We start from the raw sequence: 22,274 nt of genomic DNA on the forward strand, positions 1-22,274 counted from the left end.
GGGACATATCCCTTCTTGTGGAAATTAAACTCTGCATCTGACGCACAGTTTCTTTTTCTTTGGAGATATCACCTTATGTCCTTCACCCTTGTGTTGTTGCTTAATTTTCATGTTAATGACTCACTGTAGTCACCTCCGGCCTCCAGGTCAGCTGCTTGATGATCTGCATGTTCATCAGCTCTGGCAGCCATGAGGACTCGCTCCAGATTAAGTGTTTCTCTCAGCATTCTTAGTCTGAATGAATCTGACAAACAATCACCTATAACTCTTAAGATGTTGAATTAATTGAACTTACAATGTTTGATGAGCATATCAAGTCTCTCATCAAATTTGTCAATCATTTCACCAGCTCTGTCTTTCCTGACTGAAGATATATCTTTCATAACCAACATTCTGCATTGGACTGAACATGAGATTTAGTGCTTCTTTGATTCGACTGCATGATTCTTCATAAGCATGTGGTATTTCTTTATTGCTTCTTTTGCTCCTTCAGCAGCAAGATTCTTGAGGTATTTGACAATCTTTTTGTTGCCTATTTCTTCCAGAGCATAAATGAAATCATCAAAAGTTTCTATCCAGGCAGTTAATCTGTAACCAATATTATGCTTTTTGGTGATATCGAATGGAAGTGATTGTTTTAAGAAGGAAGCACATTATAACCATCTGTGGAACTTACTGACATTTAAAGCAGGGTTCTCTCCAGCACCGTCTGTTGTCCGCTGAGATCGGTTTCATTCACACCATCCCTAAGGCACTACATTGTGCTGGCATCAGGGTCATCGCAGAGCATTTGAAGTCTTGTGGACTCTTTCTTTGTGGCCATTAGAACCCATTAGCTTCTTGAAGACTTTTGAGTTTTACTGAGCCCCACCTAGCAACTTTGGTGATGTGCCTCTTGAAGGACTGACCAATCTGTAGGCACAACCCCAGTGTTTTCACTTTGGTTGCAACACCTGGTGCTAGGGTCAGAAGCCTCTCTTTACTCTAGTTCCGGTAAACTTTCTTGTATTCTCTATGTATCTGATTATAACCATCACAACTGTTTCTCTGCATTTATCTACTTCTACTCACAGCGTTCTCTTGCACCTGTCACTGTTAATCGTGTTTTCCATATCTGATTACTGCTACCTTTAACGGTTCTTTGCACTCACTATCGCTGCCTCTAACACTTCTCTGTACCTAGTGATCGCTGCCTTCATCGTTATTGTTTCACAAATCTTATAGCTCCGTGTTGCATGGTGGCACGGTACCTCTTTCATAGCCTCACCAAGAGGTTCCAAGCATATGATGATACACACATTTCTCTGTAGGGCCTTCGTCTTCTTCAAAAGCTTGTCACTGGCTGGAGTGGCACTTTGACTACACATTCGCCAAACATTGATCTTCACTTCAACTAAGGCACATGTGGCGCACACAAGCAATTTGCTGGACCACTGCAAACTCTCTGGGAGAGCATTTTTGGTTCTTTGGGTTATCTATCCAACATCTCATTGCCAGCTGTAGCATCCTCCTCAGCATGGGTACTCATAAATGAATATCCCACTCACAGAACTTGGTCTTACATGTCTTTATTCTTCTCCATGCAAACGCGAGCTCAACATTTTAAACATGAAACCTATTCACCACACCTTACCACTTACATTACAGTTCTACAGAGTCAATCAGGAAGCAAGAGGGTCCTGCCATTGATAACTCACAAGACACTTCACACTGTAGCCTAATAAGTAAGTAAGCAACACCTGAAATAGGTCCAAGATAGCAATGGTGGTAGCTGTACCATGGAACTTAGTCTATTGTGACAAAGTTAAACAAAATGATCAAGAAGCAGCTCGGGTAAATATCACAATTGCTATCATCGGTCCATCAGTGCACTCAACTAACAATAGTCATCTTAATTATACTACATCTCTCGCACGCTCAAATTGCACACTAATTGCAATTACATACCACTATTAACCAAAACCAACAGGACACACAGTGTGTAAATGTTTTTTGTGTAAGTGCAGTAAACTGTACATAAACCTAGATGTTCGCTCTGCACTATGAAAAGGGTCAATGTTTCTAACCTCTTCACTGGTATAAACTATATTTTAAAATCAATGTACCAAACAAAAATGTTACTATCCTCTAAATTACTGGTAAATTTACTTTACGTAGATGCATTTCATTATTAAAGCTGCCAACGCATTCTATCTCAGCTTTGCCTTTTTTAAAACAGCATTTTCTTAAGCAGGAAATTGGTTGTTACTAATTTATTATGTCCAGCACCAGTACTAAAACAGAACATTCTGCAGCCATCAGCTAAAGGCACAAACACAGGGGGCACTCACATGTGGACTAGTTTACTGGTGTTTCAAGTTTACACACGGTGAACTGTACAACGAAGAGCATAAAAATGTCTAATATGATAATATGTACTTTAAATATCTTGGAAGGAAACATTTATTACAAGTAGAAGACAGAAAATTGACCCTACAGTAACTAGCCCACCAAAAAGCTATTGTCTCTGTAGGAAGTCTGGCTGGTCTATACAGAAACACTGGGAAACAAAATTAAATATAAATGTTTCTATCTCAGGGTACAGGCCAGCATGAGCCATGATTAGAACTTTAATAGTAATATTTATTAAAAGCCCAATTCAATTGTGAAGTCAGATTAAAAAATAAATATTAAGGAAAGGTGTTGAACCTGCATCCTTGGCATGGTTTCCCCTGGCTTTTTGCATTCAGACCTGTTGTGCTAAAGTGCATGTGCTATGCTTAAAATCTAGTAACATCAATGGAGTTTCAGGTAAGTGTTTAGAGAGTTATCTGCTTCCCTAGTAATTTGAACCCATTCCCACCAAGTGTTGTTCGAACGATTGGAGAAGTCTTTACATTCAGAAAGAATGGCTTTAAGGCTGGTTGAAACAAGGATATGACAGAGAAGGTGATCTTTGCCTGGCCTAGAGTTTGTATCATGGGGGGGGGGGGGGGGGTGGGGGGGGGGGAGCCTTGAGCATTGGACGCCAGGTTAGGGGTCCAGTTCATTTGCAGAATTTCTGAGATGGTTTCGTCAAGGTCCGACCAGAATTTCTTAGAAAAGGCACAGTCAAGTATCATGAGTTGCAGATTAGCCGATTCCTTCTCGCAGCTCCAGCAAGTGTCAGAGTTGGGAAGACCAAGTTTAAAATGTTTAGCGGGGGTCCACTGAGGCATATAAACAGCCCAGAATCAACTTTGTGCTACTGATGGTGTAATATTGATGGAAGTGAGGTTAGCCCAGATGGACAGCCAGTTTATTGACTTAATAGGCATATTGTTTGTATCTGTTCCCCTCTATGGGTGCTATGTCTATATTTCTTGTATTATATAAAATTGAAATACAAATTACATTGAAATAAAAAACACTGTAACATAGGCTTATACATCATTGGCTTATTTAAGTTACTTATACGTCCCTAGTAAAGCGCAGTACATGTGCACAGGGCCTGTAAATTAAATGCTACTGGTGATCCTGCAGCACTGATTCTGCCACCCAGTTCAGTAACAATGCAAACCTGTCTCAGGCCTACCATTGCAGAGCCTGTGTGTGCAGTTTTAAACTGCCATGTCAACCTGGCAAGTTAACCATCTTGCCAGGCCCAAACCTTCCTTTCTAATACATATGTGCCACTAAGGGTAGACCATGGACAACTCAAGGGCAGGCTGCAGTGTATTTAGACAGTAGGACATGTACTTTTAAGTTTTACATGTTCTAATGATGGAAGATACTTAATTTAATTTTTTCACTACTGCAAGGCCTATCTCTCCCTCAGGATAACATTTGGTATTACCTTATTATTTTTTTTTTTTGCTCAATACATTTTTATTGAGAAATTTTGGTGATGCAAGAATATTACACAGGGGTAAAAAAACAGACAAAGCAAGGGGGAAAAATGGGGTATCATCATCATATTAAGACAGTCAAAGAAGATATCACCAAGCAAATACGCCTGGTATGTATAGTATAATCAGAAACATGTCCATCAGGTTACAGACGCTACTAATATATGGTTTAACATTTAGAAATTTAGAATGTAGAAAAGTTCTATGGACAGCATTAATAATGAATAAAGCAGCATGTATTAATATATTATACCTTAGTAGTTATAACTCCAAGGGACCAGGGAAAGCAGTATATATGTCCAAAGCAGTTTAAGATATCATGGGGCAAAAGGGACATGAAAGGGGGGGGCGGCAAGTCATACGTGCCTATGGAAGGATCTTAGAAAGAGAGGTGTTCTGGTGGTGTTAGACTTTTCATCCTTGGCATGGTCTCCATTACATTTTTGCCTCTGCTCCCCAGGTTGTTGATGTGAGCTGGACTCTGATTTTGCTATTTTTGTTACTCTGGGCACTTTACCACTGATAACCAGTACTAAAGTGCAAGTGCTCCTTGACAAAATATGTATGTAATTGGCTTATCCATGATTGGCATATTAGATTTACTAGTAAGTCCCTAGTAAAGTGCACTAGAGGTGCCAGGGCCTGTAAATCAAATGCTACTAGTGGGCCTGCAGCACTGATTGTGCCACCCACAGGAGTAGCCCTGTAATCATGTCTCAAACCTGCCACTACAGTGTCTGTGTGTGTAGTTTTAACTGTAAATTCGACTTGGGAAGTGTACCCACTTGCCAGGCCTAAACCTTCCCTTTTCTGACATGACAGACACCCTTAAGGTACAGGGGTGTGGAATTTATTAAAATATCTACTTGTCCAGGGGACAGGTTGCTTCTCAAATCTACTTGTCCTGTAAAAAGATCTACTTGTCCCTTTGGTGCCATGTAGTGTGGCGACAAATTATGGCAGCAATCTCATTATGTAAGAGCTCTGATAATAGCCTCTCTGATTATGCCAGGGCTACTACCTTAGTAGGGCTTGAATACTTGCAGTTTCAATCCCTACTGTAGCAATTTCCTTTTTTTCCACCTTTCTGCAGATCTGCATACTGGGGCTGGAGGAAGCAGTAAGCAATAGTTCCAGGGCTGGAATGCCTTTGAGTCTGCAAACCTACTAACCTGCATGTTTTAAAGATTTTCACCAGCTTCTCTCTAATATTTTCCCATAATAAGAAAGGTTGGACATTTACTCCTGACAATGGCAGAATTAGAACTTCTTCCAGGGTTGGAAAGAAAGTGGCTGGAGGGAAAATGAACTTGCAAATGCTCAATAGATTTACACATGAGCAAATCTACACATCGTATTTACCCATGCAAAAATACAGTTCACAAATATTTTATAGGGGTACGACATATACCATGGGTGCACTTTTGTGACTTTCTTTAAGAATTTGGGGCCATATGTCAGTAGGTTCAGATTTGCGACCCGCAAATTGCGAGTCGCAAATCCGAATGTAGGATGGTGTCCCTGACACCATCTGTGATTCGCAAGGGCTTCGCAAATGCCCACCTCATGAATAATCATGAGGTGGGTCGCAATTTGCGACCCCCTTGCGAATGGCGGCCCTCACAGGGATGGTGGCCTGCTGGAGACAGCAGACCACCATGTCTGTGACTGCTTTTTAATAAAGCAGTTTTTTTTTTTTTTTTTGTAATGCAGTCCGTTTTCCTTAAAGGAAAAGGAGATGCATTACAAAAACGAAAAATGAAACGTTTTTGTTTCATTTTTTCAGAGCAGGCAGTGTTCCACAGGACCACTGCCTGCTCTGAAAAAATGTTTACAGTGACATTCACAATGGGCAAGGGGTCCCATGGGGACCCCTTCCCTTTAGCGAAAGTGTTAGCACCCATTTGAAATGGGTGCAAACTGCGATTGGTTTGCGCCCGCGGTCACAAAACAATCCTACATTGCACTGCGAGTCGCAATTAGGAAGGGAACACCCCTTCCTAATTGCGAGTCGCAAACCCGTTTTGCGATTCGGTAACCAGGTTACCGAATCGCAAAACTGGGTTTGTGCATCGCAATGTGCTTTTTGCACGCAGCAAACAGAGAAAGTCGCTGTTTGCGACATGCAAAAAGCTACCTACATTGGGTCTTGGTCCCTAATTAGGTCTGGTGTTAACAAAACATTTTGTTTTTATTAAACTTCTATTTCTCTCTCTTTCGGGTGGCTTTACTGTGAGCAATCGCATTCTGCTCTTCCACAAGAAGCATATTGGCACACAAAGTAGTTTTGTTCAGTGTCAGGAACTACAGTGGCAATCAGTGACGTAACGAAACTGGAGGGTGCCCCTTTGCAAAGAACATGGAGGAGCCCCCTCTCCAGACTCACTCAGGCCAGGTGCTGTGCTGAAGGGGCCCCCAGGAGGGCGGCTGCGGGGCCTTTGTTATGCCACCGGTGGCAACGTGTGCTTTTAGAGTTCAAAAATGTTTTGGTTTTTTTTTTGCCAGTGTTTGTTACAGTGTTGAGGGCCTGATAGCTCCCACAACAATAAAGTGTTACAAAAGCCATGTCAAAACAAGACACGCATTGATGAAACTAAAAGACTTATAAAAAATATGTCAGATCAGTTGGCTTTGTCAGTGTTTGTTTATTTTCATGCTTCCCATAATTGTGTTGAAAATGGTTACACTGATTTTCCATTAGAAATATTTTTGGGAAATACTAGCATGCACCAACACATTTTACTAAATGACACTTCATTTGCATCTAATCAGAGAGCATTCTGGGAGCATTATACTTAGCCTCATAGCCTAAACTTTTCAAACATGTGTATACACGTTTTTTTTTTTGTACTGGAACCCTTTTTTTTTTTTTGTACTGGAACCAACGTCAGTAGTGAAGTGTGACCTTAAAACATTTATTTACAGCACTCACCCTAATAATGAAGGATTTCAAATAATGAACCATAAATACAAGTTCAAACAGCTTTATCTTTTGGAAACACATTACCTCAACTGCAGAGAGTTCCACTCTCTGTAAGCAAGCAGCCAAAGGGTTTGTGCTGCAGAGGGTTGGGCCTACTTGTCCCAAGGACAAAGTAAACATAAAAACTTGTTGCCCTTGACCCCAAACAAGATGTCCCGGGCGTCCGGCAATAGGAATTCCACATCCCTGAGGTAGGCCCTAGGCAGCCCCAAGGGCAGGGCGCAGTGTATGGTTAAGGTAGGACATATAGAAATGTATATTTTATGTCCTGACAGTGAAATATTGCTAAATTAGTTTTACATTGCTGCAAGACCTGTCCCTCTCATAGGTTAACATGCGGGCTACCTTTAAATCTGATTAAAGTGTAGGTTCCCTTTGGGAGCGGTTGGACATATGGAGTTTGGGGTCTCTGAGGTCACAATTTAAAAATACATCTTTTAGTAAAGTTGATTTTAAGATTGTGTGTTTGAAAATGCCACTTTTAGAAAGCAAGCATTTTCTTGCTTATACCATTTCTGTGAATCTGCCTGTTTGTGGATTCCCTGTCTGGGTCAGTTTGACAGTTGGGCTGGTTGCACCTCACACTAGACAGTGACACAAAGGGAGCTGGGGTGTAGTCTGCATTTCCTGATGAGCCATCTGTGCTAGGAGGGAGGGGGGAGTGGTCACTCACACCTGAAAGGGCTGTGCCTACCCTCATACAATGCAGTCTCCAACCCCCTGGTGAGTGTCTGGGGCCTGGCCTGGGCAGGGCAGGATTCCACATTCAAAAGAGACTTTACTTTGAAGTAGGCGTACTTCAAAGGAGAAATTGGGTATAAGGGCACCCAAAACCACTGACTTTAGAAGCACTTCTGGAACCAAGAGGAACCTCTGCCTGGAGAAGAGCTGAAGAGATGCCCTGCCTGTGATTGTGCTTTGTGGAGCTATCCCGCAGTTGCTGCTTCTGCCAGAGTAAGAGGGCAAAGACAGGACTTTGTGTGCCTTCCATCTTGAGATGAACTCTCCAAGGGCTTGATATAGAGCTTGCCCCCTTTTGTTTGAAGTCTCAGGGGCATCAAAGACTTCTCTCTGCCAGCACCTGGAGTCTCTGAAGAGACTCCTACTCTGCCCTGTGGTGCCCATCTAGTTCCTGGGACCCTGAAAGGAGAAGCTAGCAGCCTAAAGACAAGGAAATCCACGCACAGAGCGCTGTGCGGGAAAAAGATCGACGCAACTCCGATCTGTGGCTGAAGAAACGGCGAGCCGCCGGCTCCGCAGCTGAGAATCAACACTTGCAGGAAACGCAGCCGAAGAATCGACGCATGGAGCAGGAGAAAAGACGTGCAGCATCGCTGACGGAGGCTGGGAGATCACCATCCGCGCTGTGGGGTTTTCAGATCATCGTGCGGCTGGATTTCCAACTCAAGTACTGCTGGGTGTGGAAGTACAACGCAAGGCCTGCCCGGACCCAAAAGTGCTGATTGGATCGACGCATCGCTCTACTGTGGAGAGGAGAGAAGAAACGACACGCTCTGACCCGGCGAAAGGAGAAACAATGCAAGATCCCGCTCGTGAATGGAATCAACACAGCGCAAGCCCCTTTTGACGCGTGCTCACCCGTGCGGGGTTATTTTTGATGCACCTAAGGTACTTTTTAACGCTAACAGCGTTAGTGTGTGTTTAAAACTACTTAAAGACTCTTTGTGCATTTTTAATGATAATTTGACTTGTGTATTATGGATTTTTGTCGTTTTGGTCTTGTTTTGTTTAGATAAATATTTCCTATTTTTCTAACCATTGTTGTGCCATTTTGTAGTGTTTTCATTAAGTTACTGTGTGTGTTGGTACAAATACTTTACACCTAGCACTCTGAAATTAAGCCTACATCTCTGCCAAGCTACCAAGGGGGTAAGCAGGGGTTAGCTGAGGGTGATTCTCTTTTACCCTGACTAGAGTGAGGGTCCTTGTTTGAACAGGGGGTAACCTGACTGTCCATTTCTAACAGGTGGAAAACTAAAAAACAGTTGAGAAAGTAGCAGATTTCTCATTAGTTAGGGGGATATGAGCAGAAACGATCAAGTGTGTCCCAAATGCATTGGGAGGTTGCAAGAAAGCCCCTGGTGGCAGATTGGGTAATATGTGCACTTCTTAACTAGGTGATCCAGGCCCACAAAATATGGTATGATACATTGTTGTTGGATTTCCAGTCAATTAAAATCACTTTGATGGCAATGGTAAGTAGTATATCAAGTAACTCAATGTCTGAGCCTGGAAGATCAACTGAAGGATTGGCATAGTGAGGGCCTAGAATGATCAGTGGAAAAGACTGAAATGTTTACTTTAAAGATCTTTTGTAGTTGTGAGGTGATATCCCTCCAATAGGTCTGTAGTTGGGGGCAGGAGAAGAACATATGGTCTTCATCATCAAGTGATGGCCCACAAGACCAGCACAAATATGAGTTTGTTAGCTTGAGGCAAAATAGTTTAGTGAGTGTCCAGTATATTAGGTGTGCTGCGAAGTATTTGGTTTGTGTTAAAGAGGGCATCAGCTTATGTTTAAAAGTTTTGAGCCTATTTGATTCTGGGAGTCCTTGTCAGGAGGAAGATTATTTGCAGGAAAAAAAACACATTTCTCTTTCAAGGGAGGATGAGGGGATATTTTAAATGAGGTAGGTAATTTGTAAAGTTTTGAGGCTGTGTGACCTTTTAAGAGTAATGTATGTCATTTTTGTATGAAGGGCGAGTGATGGAGCATACCTATTTTTGATATCTTGGTCTTGAGTCGTAGAAAGCCATAAAAATCAATGTTTGCGAGTCATGTTAATGTTGTAGGGTGGTGACGGAAAGTGGATTAGAGTGACTGTATAGCTCAGCTATAGCTAATATGCCCTTCTTTGCCCAAGATGGTCCAATGATCACAGATTTATGGAATCACAACTTTTTATTGGTCCAAAGGGAAGCGAAGACGGAAGCGTGGACACTGGAACCCAATAATATGTATAGGGATAGTAAGGCCTGGATAGTGTCCTTTAAGATCTTCTGTGAATGAGAAAAAGAATGCTGTGACTTTGTCTGAGTGACTATTTGCAAGAAAGGGGGAAAAACTGAAGACTCGACTGGTAGCCATATTGGTTTTTTTCATGGGTCTGAGGCGAACAAGACCACTTCCTGAGTCGCAAGGAAGGCTGTTTGATACGGAATCTGTTTGGGGAAGCTACATTCTCCTGCCGACACCGGTGTCCTCATTTTTTTAAGGCTGAGTCTGGGGTTTTTATTTTCCCAATGAAATTGGCAATAGCTTAACTGATTTTCATTAAATAAACCAGGTGATAACCAAAGCGGAATAATACTACATAGGAAGTTTACCAGTTGAACGATCTTCATCCTGACGGTCTCTAGTCTACCCCACCAAGAAATATGCTTTGGTGACTAGCTGCCAAGAAGGTCATTATTCTTATCCAGAGTTTTAGTTTTGTTTAGGGTAACGGATTCAATTAGGTCCGTGGAACCAAAATCCCAGATATTTGAGGTTGGTTTTCCATTGGAAGTTAGACAAGCCAATTACTGAAGGACGGCAGCTTTTTGTGTTCAAGGGGAGAATCTCTGTTTTATCTCTGTTGAGGCTGTAGTCATAGTAATAGGAAAACTGTTTAATGGTATGCAGGACAGAGATAATGGCGAGGCTGGGTGAAACAGTAAAAATTTAAATATCATTGGCATAAGCCACTGTTTTGTAGGGAATATCGTTGAAGGTAATGCCTGGGATATGTGTACATTAATTTATCATTAGGAGGAGAGGATCAATTGCAAGCAAAAACAGTAACAGAGATAGTGGGCAGCCTTGGCAAGTTCCCTGTCATAGGGGAAAAGATTAGGATAGGGTCTAATTTATTCTCATTTTAGCTGTGGGGTTTGAGTATAGGGCCATGGCCATCTTGACAAACTCATGCCCCCTAGGTAACGTCTTGAGAGAACAGCTTTAAAATACGGAAACAAGACTATCAAATGCCTTCTCTAGTCAATGGCCATGCCGCCCGATTGGGGGTTGGGGGGGGAAGGGAGAGTGAGTTGGAAGCCTTTTTGATGACATGAGCAAAGAGGCGAATACTGTTGCTAACAAAGTGGCCTTTGATAAATCCAGATTGTGTTGGGTGAACCAGTTTAGGGATCAAGGGGGCAAGTTGGTTAGCCAGAATGTTTTGCGTACATCTTTGCTTCCAAATTGATGAGGTAGATGGGTCTCAAATCTTTAGGGTCTGAGTGGTCCTTCCCCTCTTTAGGGATGACAATGATTGTCTCTTCTAAGGTCATACCTGTTACTGCTCCAATGGAGGTGAAGTGAGTCTCTTCTAAGGCCATACCTGTAACTGCTCCAGTGGAGGTGAAGTGAAAAAGGGTTGGCAGTAATGTGTCGATAGTTGAGGTTCTAAAGGTTTGATCAAATTCAATAGGGAAGCCACCTGGTCCTGGGGCTTTTCCAGAAGGGATACTCTTAATTGCTTGAAAGATCTGTTTTCGAAATTGCTTTGGTTGGGATTATGAGATCCTGATCATCCAGTTGTCTGAGTGGGAGAGACTTGAGGAAATTAATGCATTCATTAAAGAGAGCATTAGTTTCTGGTGTGTATAGTTTAAACTAGAAGCGTTTGAAAACTGTAGGTTTGGCATGAGAGCCACTGGAAGATTTAGATCACTGCCAAAAATAATGCGTGTGTCAGGGGGCAGAAGCGCAATTTTTGCTGATAATATATCCCAGAAATTTGGGTCATCTGTAGAAGGGACATAAACATTTATGTTATAGACTTCTGAGAAGGTATTCTATTCTGTAGTCATGTAATTAACCAGTGGCCTTCTTAGCCTGGTTCAGATGAGATAATGGAGAGGCCAGATGCTTTAGAAATCATTGTGATAACTCCATTTCCTTTGGGGATCACAGGGGAACAAAAGATGTCAGAAACCCATCGTGTGCGAAAGGAAAGCGCTTTATTTCCAATTTTAGTTTCTTAGAAATCTAAGTCTCTCTTAAGAGAGAGGCACTAATCATAAAATTGTCTTCGCTTCACAGGATGGTTGAGACCTTTGGTATTAAGGAAAACCACTTTGAAAATAGAAGATTTCTGATCAGCCATTAGGTACAGCTGAGGTTGTGGGTGGTCTAAGATCGAGGAAGGCCAAGTATACTAAAGTGGTCAAAAGTAAGTCAGAAGTGTAACATGACTCAAGAAAGGGGCAGGTGGGAGATGTATGGCTGTGAGGTGGGGTAATACAAAAATCTAAGGGGAGGGTCATGGTCCTCTATGAGGGAAGAGTCCGTACAGACAAGGTGAAAAAGTGGGGCAGTGGATGTCTCCTGCAGGAAGCAATCACTGGTACAACAATACAGTAGAAGGGCATGTGCCCAGGGCACCACCAAGCAAATAGTAAGATAACTATTGAAACTCAAAGGCATCTTGAACAGAACTGATCAGTTCTCTATGTGGAGTGTTGCTGAGGCCATAGAATGTGCTTCAAAGGTAATCAAGCTGACCTTTGAAAGGTTTATAGCATATGTCAAGTCCCTCATGCTCGATGTCAGCCAGATGCTCTGGCGCGCTCTATGTCTTCAAAAGTATGTAGCGCGTATAAGGCCCTTTGTGCTTACTGTTAGCTGATGACACACTGGGCTAAATGTATTTAAAAAAACTTTAAAGTAGAAACTAGTATTAATAGCTTTCAAGAGCATATTATGCAAATATTCTCTCCCATCTTAAAAATCCTGAATAACAGTGTTAATATACAAGACGACAGTCATATGTAGAAGCTTTTGCCCACAGGTTACCACAACTGTTGGTGTGGTCTGGTGGCATTTGTCACTAAAAGTATTGTAGTAATCAGGTAGGCTGCTCAGTCGGTTTAATAGTTTAATCCTCACAGACCACAACAATGGAGGTCTTCTCAACCTGCCAGCAGAGGGTCAACTTAACTGAAGATTCAAGTTAACCCAAGAACCGCTGAAGAACAAGTTCAGGAGGATTTGAATTTTTGGAGATCTATATCAAAAAACTGCCCACAATCTGTGGTGGTGGGAACAAGCATGGAACTTCAATTGTAGTATATTGTTATGACTTCTAGCGGTACAGAGTAGAGACAACCATTTATTAAGAGAGACCAACGATGCTGATTTTCATTCTGATAGTATAACCTTAATTCCAAAGCTTAGTAACAGATCTAGTAGGGATGCATCTTTTTGTGATATGATACCCAAACACAACAGTCACGAAGGCAAGCACAAAAGCTACTCCTGTTAAAGAGTGTGGAAAAGGTATGAATTCTGTCCCATAAATCGGAATTTATTACACCAGTATAATGTATCGTCGATGGTGTCTTGATCTCTACCGCATTTCCAACAGGTGCCTGAATTAGTCAGACCCAGTTTGTGTAGATGTATGGGTGTCCAGTACGTTTTGTGTAGGAACTTACAGATACGTTACAAACAAACCTCTGCCACTCTTTGCATAAAAGAATATCTTTGTTGAGGTGTTGGCTGATTATATGCTTATTATCTATCAGTATTATGTGTTTTGAAGCATTGCATATTGTGGATCTGTACTAAACATCCAGAACGTCCACTATAGGTGAGCTAAATGTACAGCCTCGATAGATGTGTGTCCTGTCGTCCCCTCCTACCCTTTTCCTATCCTTTCTGATTCCTGGATCGCAATAATAGACGTGATATATGTTCATTGTATTTGCACTTCCTATGCAGAAAATAGAATCTTAGGAGGTGGGAGCTAAGTAACCTACACCCACCATTTCCGTTCCCTTATTTGGTCATCACAGCCGTGTGAAATGCTGATATTATAATACGTTGTCAATTTCCTTTCTTCTTTTTCATTCGTAAGCAATACCTCCAATGTATGCATACTGCTAGCTTGATAGTAGTAAGTGCAACTACATGTGTACGATTTGACTTTTATTTCTTTTAATTTTGTATTTCTTTACTTAAGTCTCCCTTTGTTATATAAAATGAATAAAAGATAGTGACCACAAAAAAGAACTACTGAAGTCATAATATTTCAAAAACAAAGAAACTACAACAAACGTTTTGTGACGTCTTGCAAATTACTCATTTCATTTGTATGTAATTAAAACAATAAGAAATAAATGAGGTGCTTTTATAGAGCTAAAACACAACTCGTGAAAAGGAAATCAATTTTCTACTGTTTTAAAAACTAATGGTCTACAAACACTAAAAACGATAATGTTAATAGGGTGGCATTTCCTTCAGCAACAATACAGCTTTATTTGTAACACGGAGTTGTTTGTGTTCCTCTAGGAAGCTACTTTTTTTATTTTTAATAGACAGTCTCAAAATGAAAACGAAAAGCAATTATTAATAACCTATTGCATTTGCTGGCAGAACTATTACAAGTCTCACATTATTTCCATAAGCAATAAATTTCAATCGATACTTACTTAACCTTCTCATATTTTCAGTTAACCTAAAAAATAAAAAAGTAATTAGCACAATTGCACATACTGAAATGTTGTTACCATCATCTCTCCCTCTAAAGTCTGTGCCATTTGGTACAAGTCACAGAAACCAAAAATTCTAAGCAGGCGGGCCAGCAAATCTGATTCGTGTACAAATTTCATGCATTTCTGCATTTAAAAGCTGTTTGGCCCTTTACTATTTTGAAATATCAGACATTTACCTCTTTTCGGCTGCCTCTGCCGTCTTTTTCTTTCCCTTCCCCTACCATCTCTCCATCACAATATCTCTCAATTCTGTCTGTCTTTGCCAACTTCCCGTCTGTCTCTCTCGCCTTACTATGGCCCCTATCCTGTTCGCTCTGTTCGTGTCTATCCCTCATCATTCTTCCCAACCTGATTCTCTCCCATAAACCTCTCGTATTCGTCTTCTCCTCTTCGTATGCATCATTCTCTGTAAGGATTTTTACTCCATGTTCCTTTCTCACATTCCCCCCAACAAATGACTTTATGTCTGCCTGTCCTCTTAGATCAAGCAGGAAGCAATTCAGGTATAATAAACAAAATTGGAGTTGGGATAACAAGGGCAAGCAGATTATGGGGAATCTCGTTAGAGTTGTACTCGAGTTATCCATGTAGTTAAAACACGACATTCAGATCGGTAAATGGGGAATTTAACCTGTGATAGCATTAATTCTGCAGTTTTGACCCCACTGAAGATCACATGGGTTTAAAACACGCCTGTAAAATAAAGGAATACCTGCAGTGCATGTCAAAAGCCTGCAGATAAAGGCAAATAGAGTATGTCAACATTTCTAAGACAAATCACAGTCAATGCAATAATTCTTACAACTGCAGATAAATCACTGTGCTTTCATTTCGAATTTCTAGAAATGAACAATTATATTTATAAAGCTGACTTAGCCATATGGGTAGTGGTGCACCAGACTATCAGAATACAGATAGAGGTCACGAGTGTGATCGGGTGGTTTTCCCTGCTGGCCATGCACGGGGTCCTTAGAGAAGGCTTGAAAAATGCTCCTGTTAAAAATGGCGTCTTTGATTGGCAGTCAGGTTACCCCCTGTCCAAGCAATGACCCTCATTCTAGTCAGGGTAAAAGAGAATCACCCTCAGCTAACCCCCGCTCACCCCCTTGGTAGCTTGGCACGAGCAGTAGGCTTAACTTCAGAGTGCTAGGTGTAAAGTATTTGTACCAACACACACAGTAACTTAATGAAAACACTACAAAATGACAACACAGGTTTAGAAAAAGAGAAAATATTTATCTGAACAAAACCAAAATTACAAAAATCCACCATACACCAGGCAAGTTAATAATTTTTTTTTTAAAAAACAGTCTTCATGTAGTTTTAAACAACGCTAACGCTGTTAGCGTGAAAATGTACCTTGGGTGTGTCAAAAATAACCCAGAACAGGCGAGTTTGCGTCAAAAAGGGCTTACGATGCATCGATTTCAGTCATGAGCGAGACCTTGTGTTGTTTCTCCTTTAGTCAGGTCGGCGTGCGTCGTTTCTTCTCTCCGCAGGAGAGCAATGCATCGATCTGGTCAGCACTCTTGGGTTCGGGCAGGCCTTGTGTCGTTTTTACACGCCCAGCAGTGTTTGCGTCAGAAATTCAGCCGCACGATGGTCCGAAAACCACGCAGCACGGGTTGCGAGCACACCAGTCTCCGTCAGCGATGCTTGCGTCGTTTCTCCAGCCGCGGGCGTCGATCTTCTGGTCGTGTTGCAGGCAAGTGTTGATTTTCAGCCACGAAGCCGGCGGCGCGGCGATTTTTCAGCCACAGATCAGAGTTGCGTCTATCTTTTCCCCGCACGGCGGTCTGTGCGTGGATTACTCACTCTTGGGCTGCCAGCTTCTCTTCTAAGGGACCCAGGAACTGGATGCGCACCACTTGGCAGAGAAGGAGTCTCTCCAGAGGCTCCTGGTGCTGACCGAGAGAAGTCTTTGCTGTCTCTGAGACTTCAAACAACAGGAGGCAAGCTCTAAATCCTTCCCTTGGAGATCTTCACACGAAGGAAGGCAACACAAAGTCCAGTCTTTGTCCTCTAGCACACGCAGAAGCAGCAACTACAGGATAGCTCTACAAAGCACAGGCAGGGCAGCTCTTCTTCCTCAGCCCTTCAGCTCTCCCCCAGGCATAGGTTCCTCTTGGTTTCCAGAAGTGTTCTAAAGTCTGTGGTTTTGGGTGCCCTTCTTATACCCATTTTGCCCTTTGAAGTAGGCCTATTTGAAAGGAAAGTCTCTCTTGTTTGTGAAATCCTGCCTTGCTCAGGCCAGGCCCCAGACACACACCTGGGAGTGAGAGACTGCACTGTGTGAGGGCAGGCACAGCCCTTTCAGGTGTAAGTGACCAATCCTCCCCTCCCTCCTAGCACAGATGGCTCATCAGGAAATGCAGACTACACCCCAGCTCCCTTTGTGTCACTGTCTAGGGAGAGGTGCAACCAGCCCAACTGTCAAACTGACCCAGACAGGGAATCCACAAATAGGCAGAGTTACAGAAATGGTTTAAGCAAGAAAATGCTCACTTTCGAAAAGTGGCCTTTTCAAACGCAATCTTAAAATCAACTTTACTAAAAGATGTATTTTAAAATTGTGAGCTCAGAGACCCCACACACTGCAGGTCTATCCACTCCCAAAGGGAATCTACACTTTAATCATATTTAAAGGAAGCCCCCATGTTAACCTATGAGAGGGACAGGCCTTGCAAAAGTGAAAAACGAATTTAGCAGTATTTCACTGGCAGGACATATAAAACACATTAGTATATGTCCTACCTTAACCATACACTGCACCCTGCACTTGGGGCTACCTAGGGCCTACCTTAGGGATGCCTTACATGTAAGAAAAGGGAAGGTTTAGGTCTAGCAAGTGGGTACACTTGCCAAGTCGAATTTATAGTTTAAAACTGCACACACAGATACTGCAGTGGGAGGTCTTAGTTATGTTTACAGAGCTACTAATGTGGGTGGCACAACCAGTGCTGCAGGCCCACTAGTAGCATTTGATTTACAGACCCTGGGCCCCTCTAGTGGACTGTACTAGGTACTTACTAGTAAATCAAATATGCCAATCATGGATGAACCAATTACATACACATTTTGTATAGGAGCACTTGCACTTTAGCACTGGTTAGCAGTGGTAAAGCTCCCAAAACAGCAAAAACAGAGTCCAGCACACATCAACAACCTGGGAAACAGAGGCAAAAAGTTAAGGGAGACCACAGCAAGGATGAAAAGTCTAACAGCACCCATTCTCTGGACTTTTTTTGCATAAGGAAAAACATATTTTTCCTAAACTGCCAGTCATACATCTAACATTTCCGAACAAGACTCATGTTTCAAGAGTTGCTTATGGTCTCTCCTGTTTCCAGCTTGTGCATACCAGGGCACCTAGTGACACCAGAAACCTTAGCTCAAAGGTGTACAAAGTCAGGACTGCACAGATACCTTTACATATATGCAACTCTGCCACCACCTAACTTTTTAGCGTGATGGATTTGCCCAGTGCCAAGAGGCTAGGCAGAATGGTTATAGGAGTAGGAGAAAGCCTATGGACTAGAAGTAACAGTCACTATAAGTATCTTCATACTTACTGACAATGTTTCAGAGATCGGTTTCGCAAAGAGACAGCTACTTTAAAGGTCGCCACTGAAATGCATCACTTATCACTTTGTAGACGGAGGAGACCTAGGCTAACAAATACTGTTTAATCTGTCAGCGGCATTTGACACTGTCGATAACTACTGGCTTCTAAAACTACCTAAATTCAGAACTTTTTTTTTAGTTCAGATCTTTAGCTAACCCCTTCACGTTTCTCTCTCATTGCAGCCAACTAGCGAAAACCAGGAAGCACTTGTCAATTGCACCAATGAAACTGCTTTATTTTAGTGATATAATGTAATCTACCAAGCAGCTCTCTGCAAAACATATATCGATGGACAATGGAATTACCATCTATCAGTTGACTAATGCAAGCAGTTGCATATCAACACATCATGCATCAATGACACCATTCTCAATTCATGTTGCTGGAAAATTAAGTTATGGATGGTAAAGAGTCTTCTCTGCCTAAATCACCAAAACAGAATAAATGAATAAATATGTAATTCTATTGGTTACTTAATTAAAACTTAATCAATATCAGCATCAGACATCTCTAAAGACCTACTACTCGAACTGACCATTACCAGAGTGCGGAATGTTAGTCGCTTACAGATGGCCTGGGGTGGGCCTAAAAGACATCCTGCAAAGCTTGCATGCCAGAAAAAGCCTGGAGAATGCTGCAAACATTGCCGTGGTTCTGGTGGAATATGCATGTAAGTACAGTTTTTGTCCTTTAAGGAATAGCAGTGGAATGTGCACTGAGTATTACAACTGACTATTGTGGTCTATCAAGCAAAATTTCCTTATCTGCGCCAATGTATGTAATGAAATGTCTACCTAAGTGTGTGAGATTTCTGAATGTGTAGCTGATCAGCTTAGGAAGAGTGAGAGCATGGTAAATAGTCTTTATGGTTAATCCCATTTGAGGGCAACAAGGAAACACTTATGAGACAGAGGGCATATGGACTCTGATCGATCAATCAGTATTTGTACACCGTCACCCTTATGTGTATCTGGCTGCTGGGGTGTGACATCTCTGTTGAAGAGCCAGGCCTTGAATCTCTTCCTGAAAACCGCCAGGGAGGGTGTTATTCGAAGATGAAGGGGTAGACGCTTCAGAAGACCAGCTACACTTCGTAGAGTGCCACTGGTTCTCACAGCTAGTGCATCAGACAGGAAAGGACGTGGACTACATGCCTCTTCACCAAAGAGCAAAAACATGGACTATTGATGTGAATTTTAATGGCCCTTTTAAAGGCAGACACTGATTCTGCTAGTGTTTTTCTTTAGCCTTCAATGTTTGCAAAACAGATCAACGTGCACATCAGACTTCACCAAGTGACTGGATAAAGACCAGCCATCACAGAGCAAGATATGTAGCTGATGCCCTTGGGCAGATATAAGAGAACATTTTAACCACCTCTCTTTGTATTGGGTTTTGGTGCCAGATTTCATTTCACTATCAACAGGACATCAAGGTCTTCAGAGACGAGGCCCAGAGGGTTGGTGAATACTAGCTCCTCAGTAAAGACAGGTAGGCAGCCTGCCAAGTTCCACTTCCATTCAGCAGAGTTCAAGAAAATGAGAGTCCCTTGTTTTCAGCTACTAGGTGATGGTGAAACTACAGTCAGCAATATCATGACTAACTTGTGTATGACCAGACAGTTCTTTCTAGTGAGATACTTACAAAATACAGTAAGTTCATTGACACAGGTTAATTGGCTCTGTTCCATAAAGCATTCATTGCCATGCCCCTGAATTGCACCTGTTGGAGGTGGCACACTCTGGTTGGTAGAGATGAGGTCTCAGCCAGGCAGAGCCTATCACTTCCGTCAGAGGTGGTTGATTACACTCACTGCATAACCTTCCTTCATCCTTGGGTAGCTTGGCAGTGAGCAGTCAGGCTTATCACAGGGGCAATGTGTAAAGCATTGGCACAGCACATTTATGCAATAAATACACTGAGCATCACATGCTGTGTATGCAAAGACGATTTGTATTCAATACAAATATTAACTAACACTATATGCGCATTAAGTAAGTCTGGGCATAATCACATTCAGAAATAACACTATCAGTACTAGCCCCTATTGTGCTAAAACGACATCAGCAAAATGTACACTTGAGAAAAGTCCTATTTTCCCTGCTAGCACCCTCATGCGGTGCAAAAAACTGTCAGCATGAGACCCACCCCAGCAATTATTCCTATTCAAAAGCATACAGCTAAAGGGTGTACCCCGGTTCACAACAACAGCAGCAATGTGTATGCACAGATAATTCTAGCATTTTTGAACAGCCACGTTGGCCTATGCTGCACGGGTAAAAACCAATGTCAACCGTGATAATCTTTTAGCAAGGACAACAACGTGTAAGGCAACACCGCAGAGCGGTGCACTTGGCCACAGGTAGTCACTCCCACACACTCACTCCACATAGCTATGCAGTGCCATGGATATTAGACAGGCTTGTATACCATGCATTCGAACACACTCACTCTGAATACCTTAATGCAGTGCACTGCCATCTGGCAGGTCAGGAGCTGCAATACTCACAGATCCTGTGGGCCAAAACCCTTCTCCACCCTTCAACAAACCCCCTACTACCTTGCCACCACAGGCTGGAAATAAAGGGAACCTGCCTCTCTCCACTGGGACGATCACGGTCGGAGTCACACTTAAGCAGGGTACAGGGAGAAAGGTGTGGGGAACACAATAGATAGCAGCCTATTCAGGCAGGAGTTGACAAATAGAGGTTTTGCCCCACTCTGAAAGTTCACTCAAAGGTCTCCACACGGACCCTGGACTGCCAAGCACAGGGGAGGGTCACAGTAGGACACACGCCTTTCACACTAGTGCCCAACCAGGCTAGGCACTCCAGTACACAAATCCACTCCTCAGTGCCCCATGGAAACAGGGCACAACATCTGGTACGTGATGACTTGAGTCGCACCAGACAATTCCAATCATACACTAAGAGTTGCCAATTCCATACCTCCCTGGAATGAGGCACAACGTCTGGTGTGCAATGGCTGAGTTGCACCAGACAATTCCAGTCACACAGAGAGGCACAAGTTCAGCAATTCCACACGAGGTAGAATGCCGCACCTCTACTCTACGGGTATGCCTCCATCTCAGAGGCTTGCAACTTGTGAATTGGACACCGCAGGCAAGGAGTATGCACTCAGCGTGCAAGAGAGAAATGTGGCACTATCGACTAAGCGGTTCATGTGGGGTCTCCCAGTCAGTGAATCCGCTCACCTCCAACAAGGCGCAAATGCGTGTCGTGACCCCCACAATGAGGGGCCACCCTTCTGGATTGTGGGAAGTACTTTGAGGGCTCCACACAAGGTAATCTGGTCTCCAGGCACAATGCTTGGTTCCACACACACACACCGCTGCTACCAGATGGCAACCAGAAGATGATGTGGGCATTTATGAGGGCGCTGCTCTCCAGATGTCACAGATAGAAGACCTAAGTCCCTCGTGGGAGGTCCTTGATGTCCCTGAGACCTCCACCACAGAAAAGGGGCAATCTAACAAGCCCTTGGAGCGCACACTTTGGAGTGCCACACGGCAGCAGGAAGTTAGCCAAGGCCAGCCAGGATTCAGGAAAGGTGCATGGTCCCTGCCAAGGGCAGTAATTACTCCTTGTGCACAAAAGATTCCACGCAGTGTGCACTGCACAGTCCAGTATCTCTGTTGCAGTGTGGCACCAGTAGGTATATTGTAGTGTGTCTTTGAAGTTGGGGGAGGTTCAGAGGGTTCCTCTTTGAACCACAGATGTCTCCCCTAAATTTCAGTCCTGTCTGCCATGAGACTGTGGAATACAGATCTTAATCTTTAGTGAGGCCATGATCTGGCCACGAGAGCCCAAGTGTCAAAACATCTCTATTACAAATGGGGTCTCCAGTTGGCAGAGGTATACACCCTTGTCCAAGTAGGAATCACAATCCTAGTCAGGGTAAGTCACACACAGTCCATATTATCCAGTGCCCACCGTCCGGTAGATTGGCACTGAGCAGTCAGGCTTAACTTAAAAGGCAATGTGTAAAGTATGTGTGCCATAAATCATACAGTAACAGTGAAAACACCACAAAAATACACCACACAGGTTTAGAAACATACAAGATATTTATCCGAGTAAAATAAGGTCAAAACGATACAGATTCAATAAGCACATATTGAAATATCACTTTTGCAAGATTACAAAGAGTCTTACATCATAGAAATCAACAGCTATCTCTTGGTTTCACAAAGTACCTGGTTTGAGTCAGAAATAACAAGCACGGAGACCGCAGAGGACTAGATGTATGGAAAAATAGGGTGTGCGCTGGAATTTCCGGC

General features: G+C 42.7%; 1 protein-coding gene across 1 annotated transcript in view; it reads right to left on the reverse strand.

The window, feature by feature from the left end:
- The window catches only part of GRAMD4 (GRAM domain containing 4), a 479,241-nt gene that overhangs the window by 163,695 nt on the left and 293,272 nt on the right, over window positions 1–22,274 (reverse strand). Inside the window, exon 7 of the mRNA XM_069229727.1 lies at window positions 14,287–14,312. Within this exon, the coding sequence (XP_069085828.1) occupies window positions 14,287–14,312 (26 nt within the window). The remainder of the gene's footprint in view (window positions 1–14,286; window positions 14,313–22,274) is intronic.

Source organism: Pleurodeles waltl, chromosome 4_1, assembly GCF_031143425.1.
Source record: "Pleurodeles waltl isolate 20211129_DDA chromosome 4_1, aPleWal1.hap1.20221129, whole genome shotgun sequence".
NCBI lineage: Eukaryota > Metazoa > Chordata > Amphibia > Caudata > Salamandridae > Pleurodeles > Pleurodeles waltl.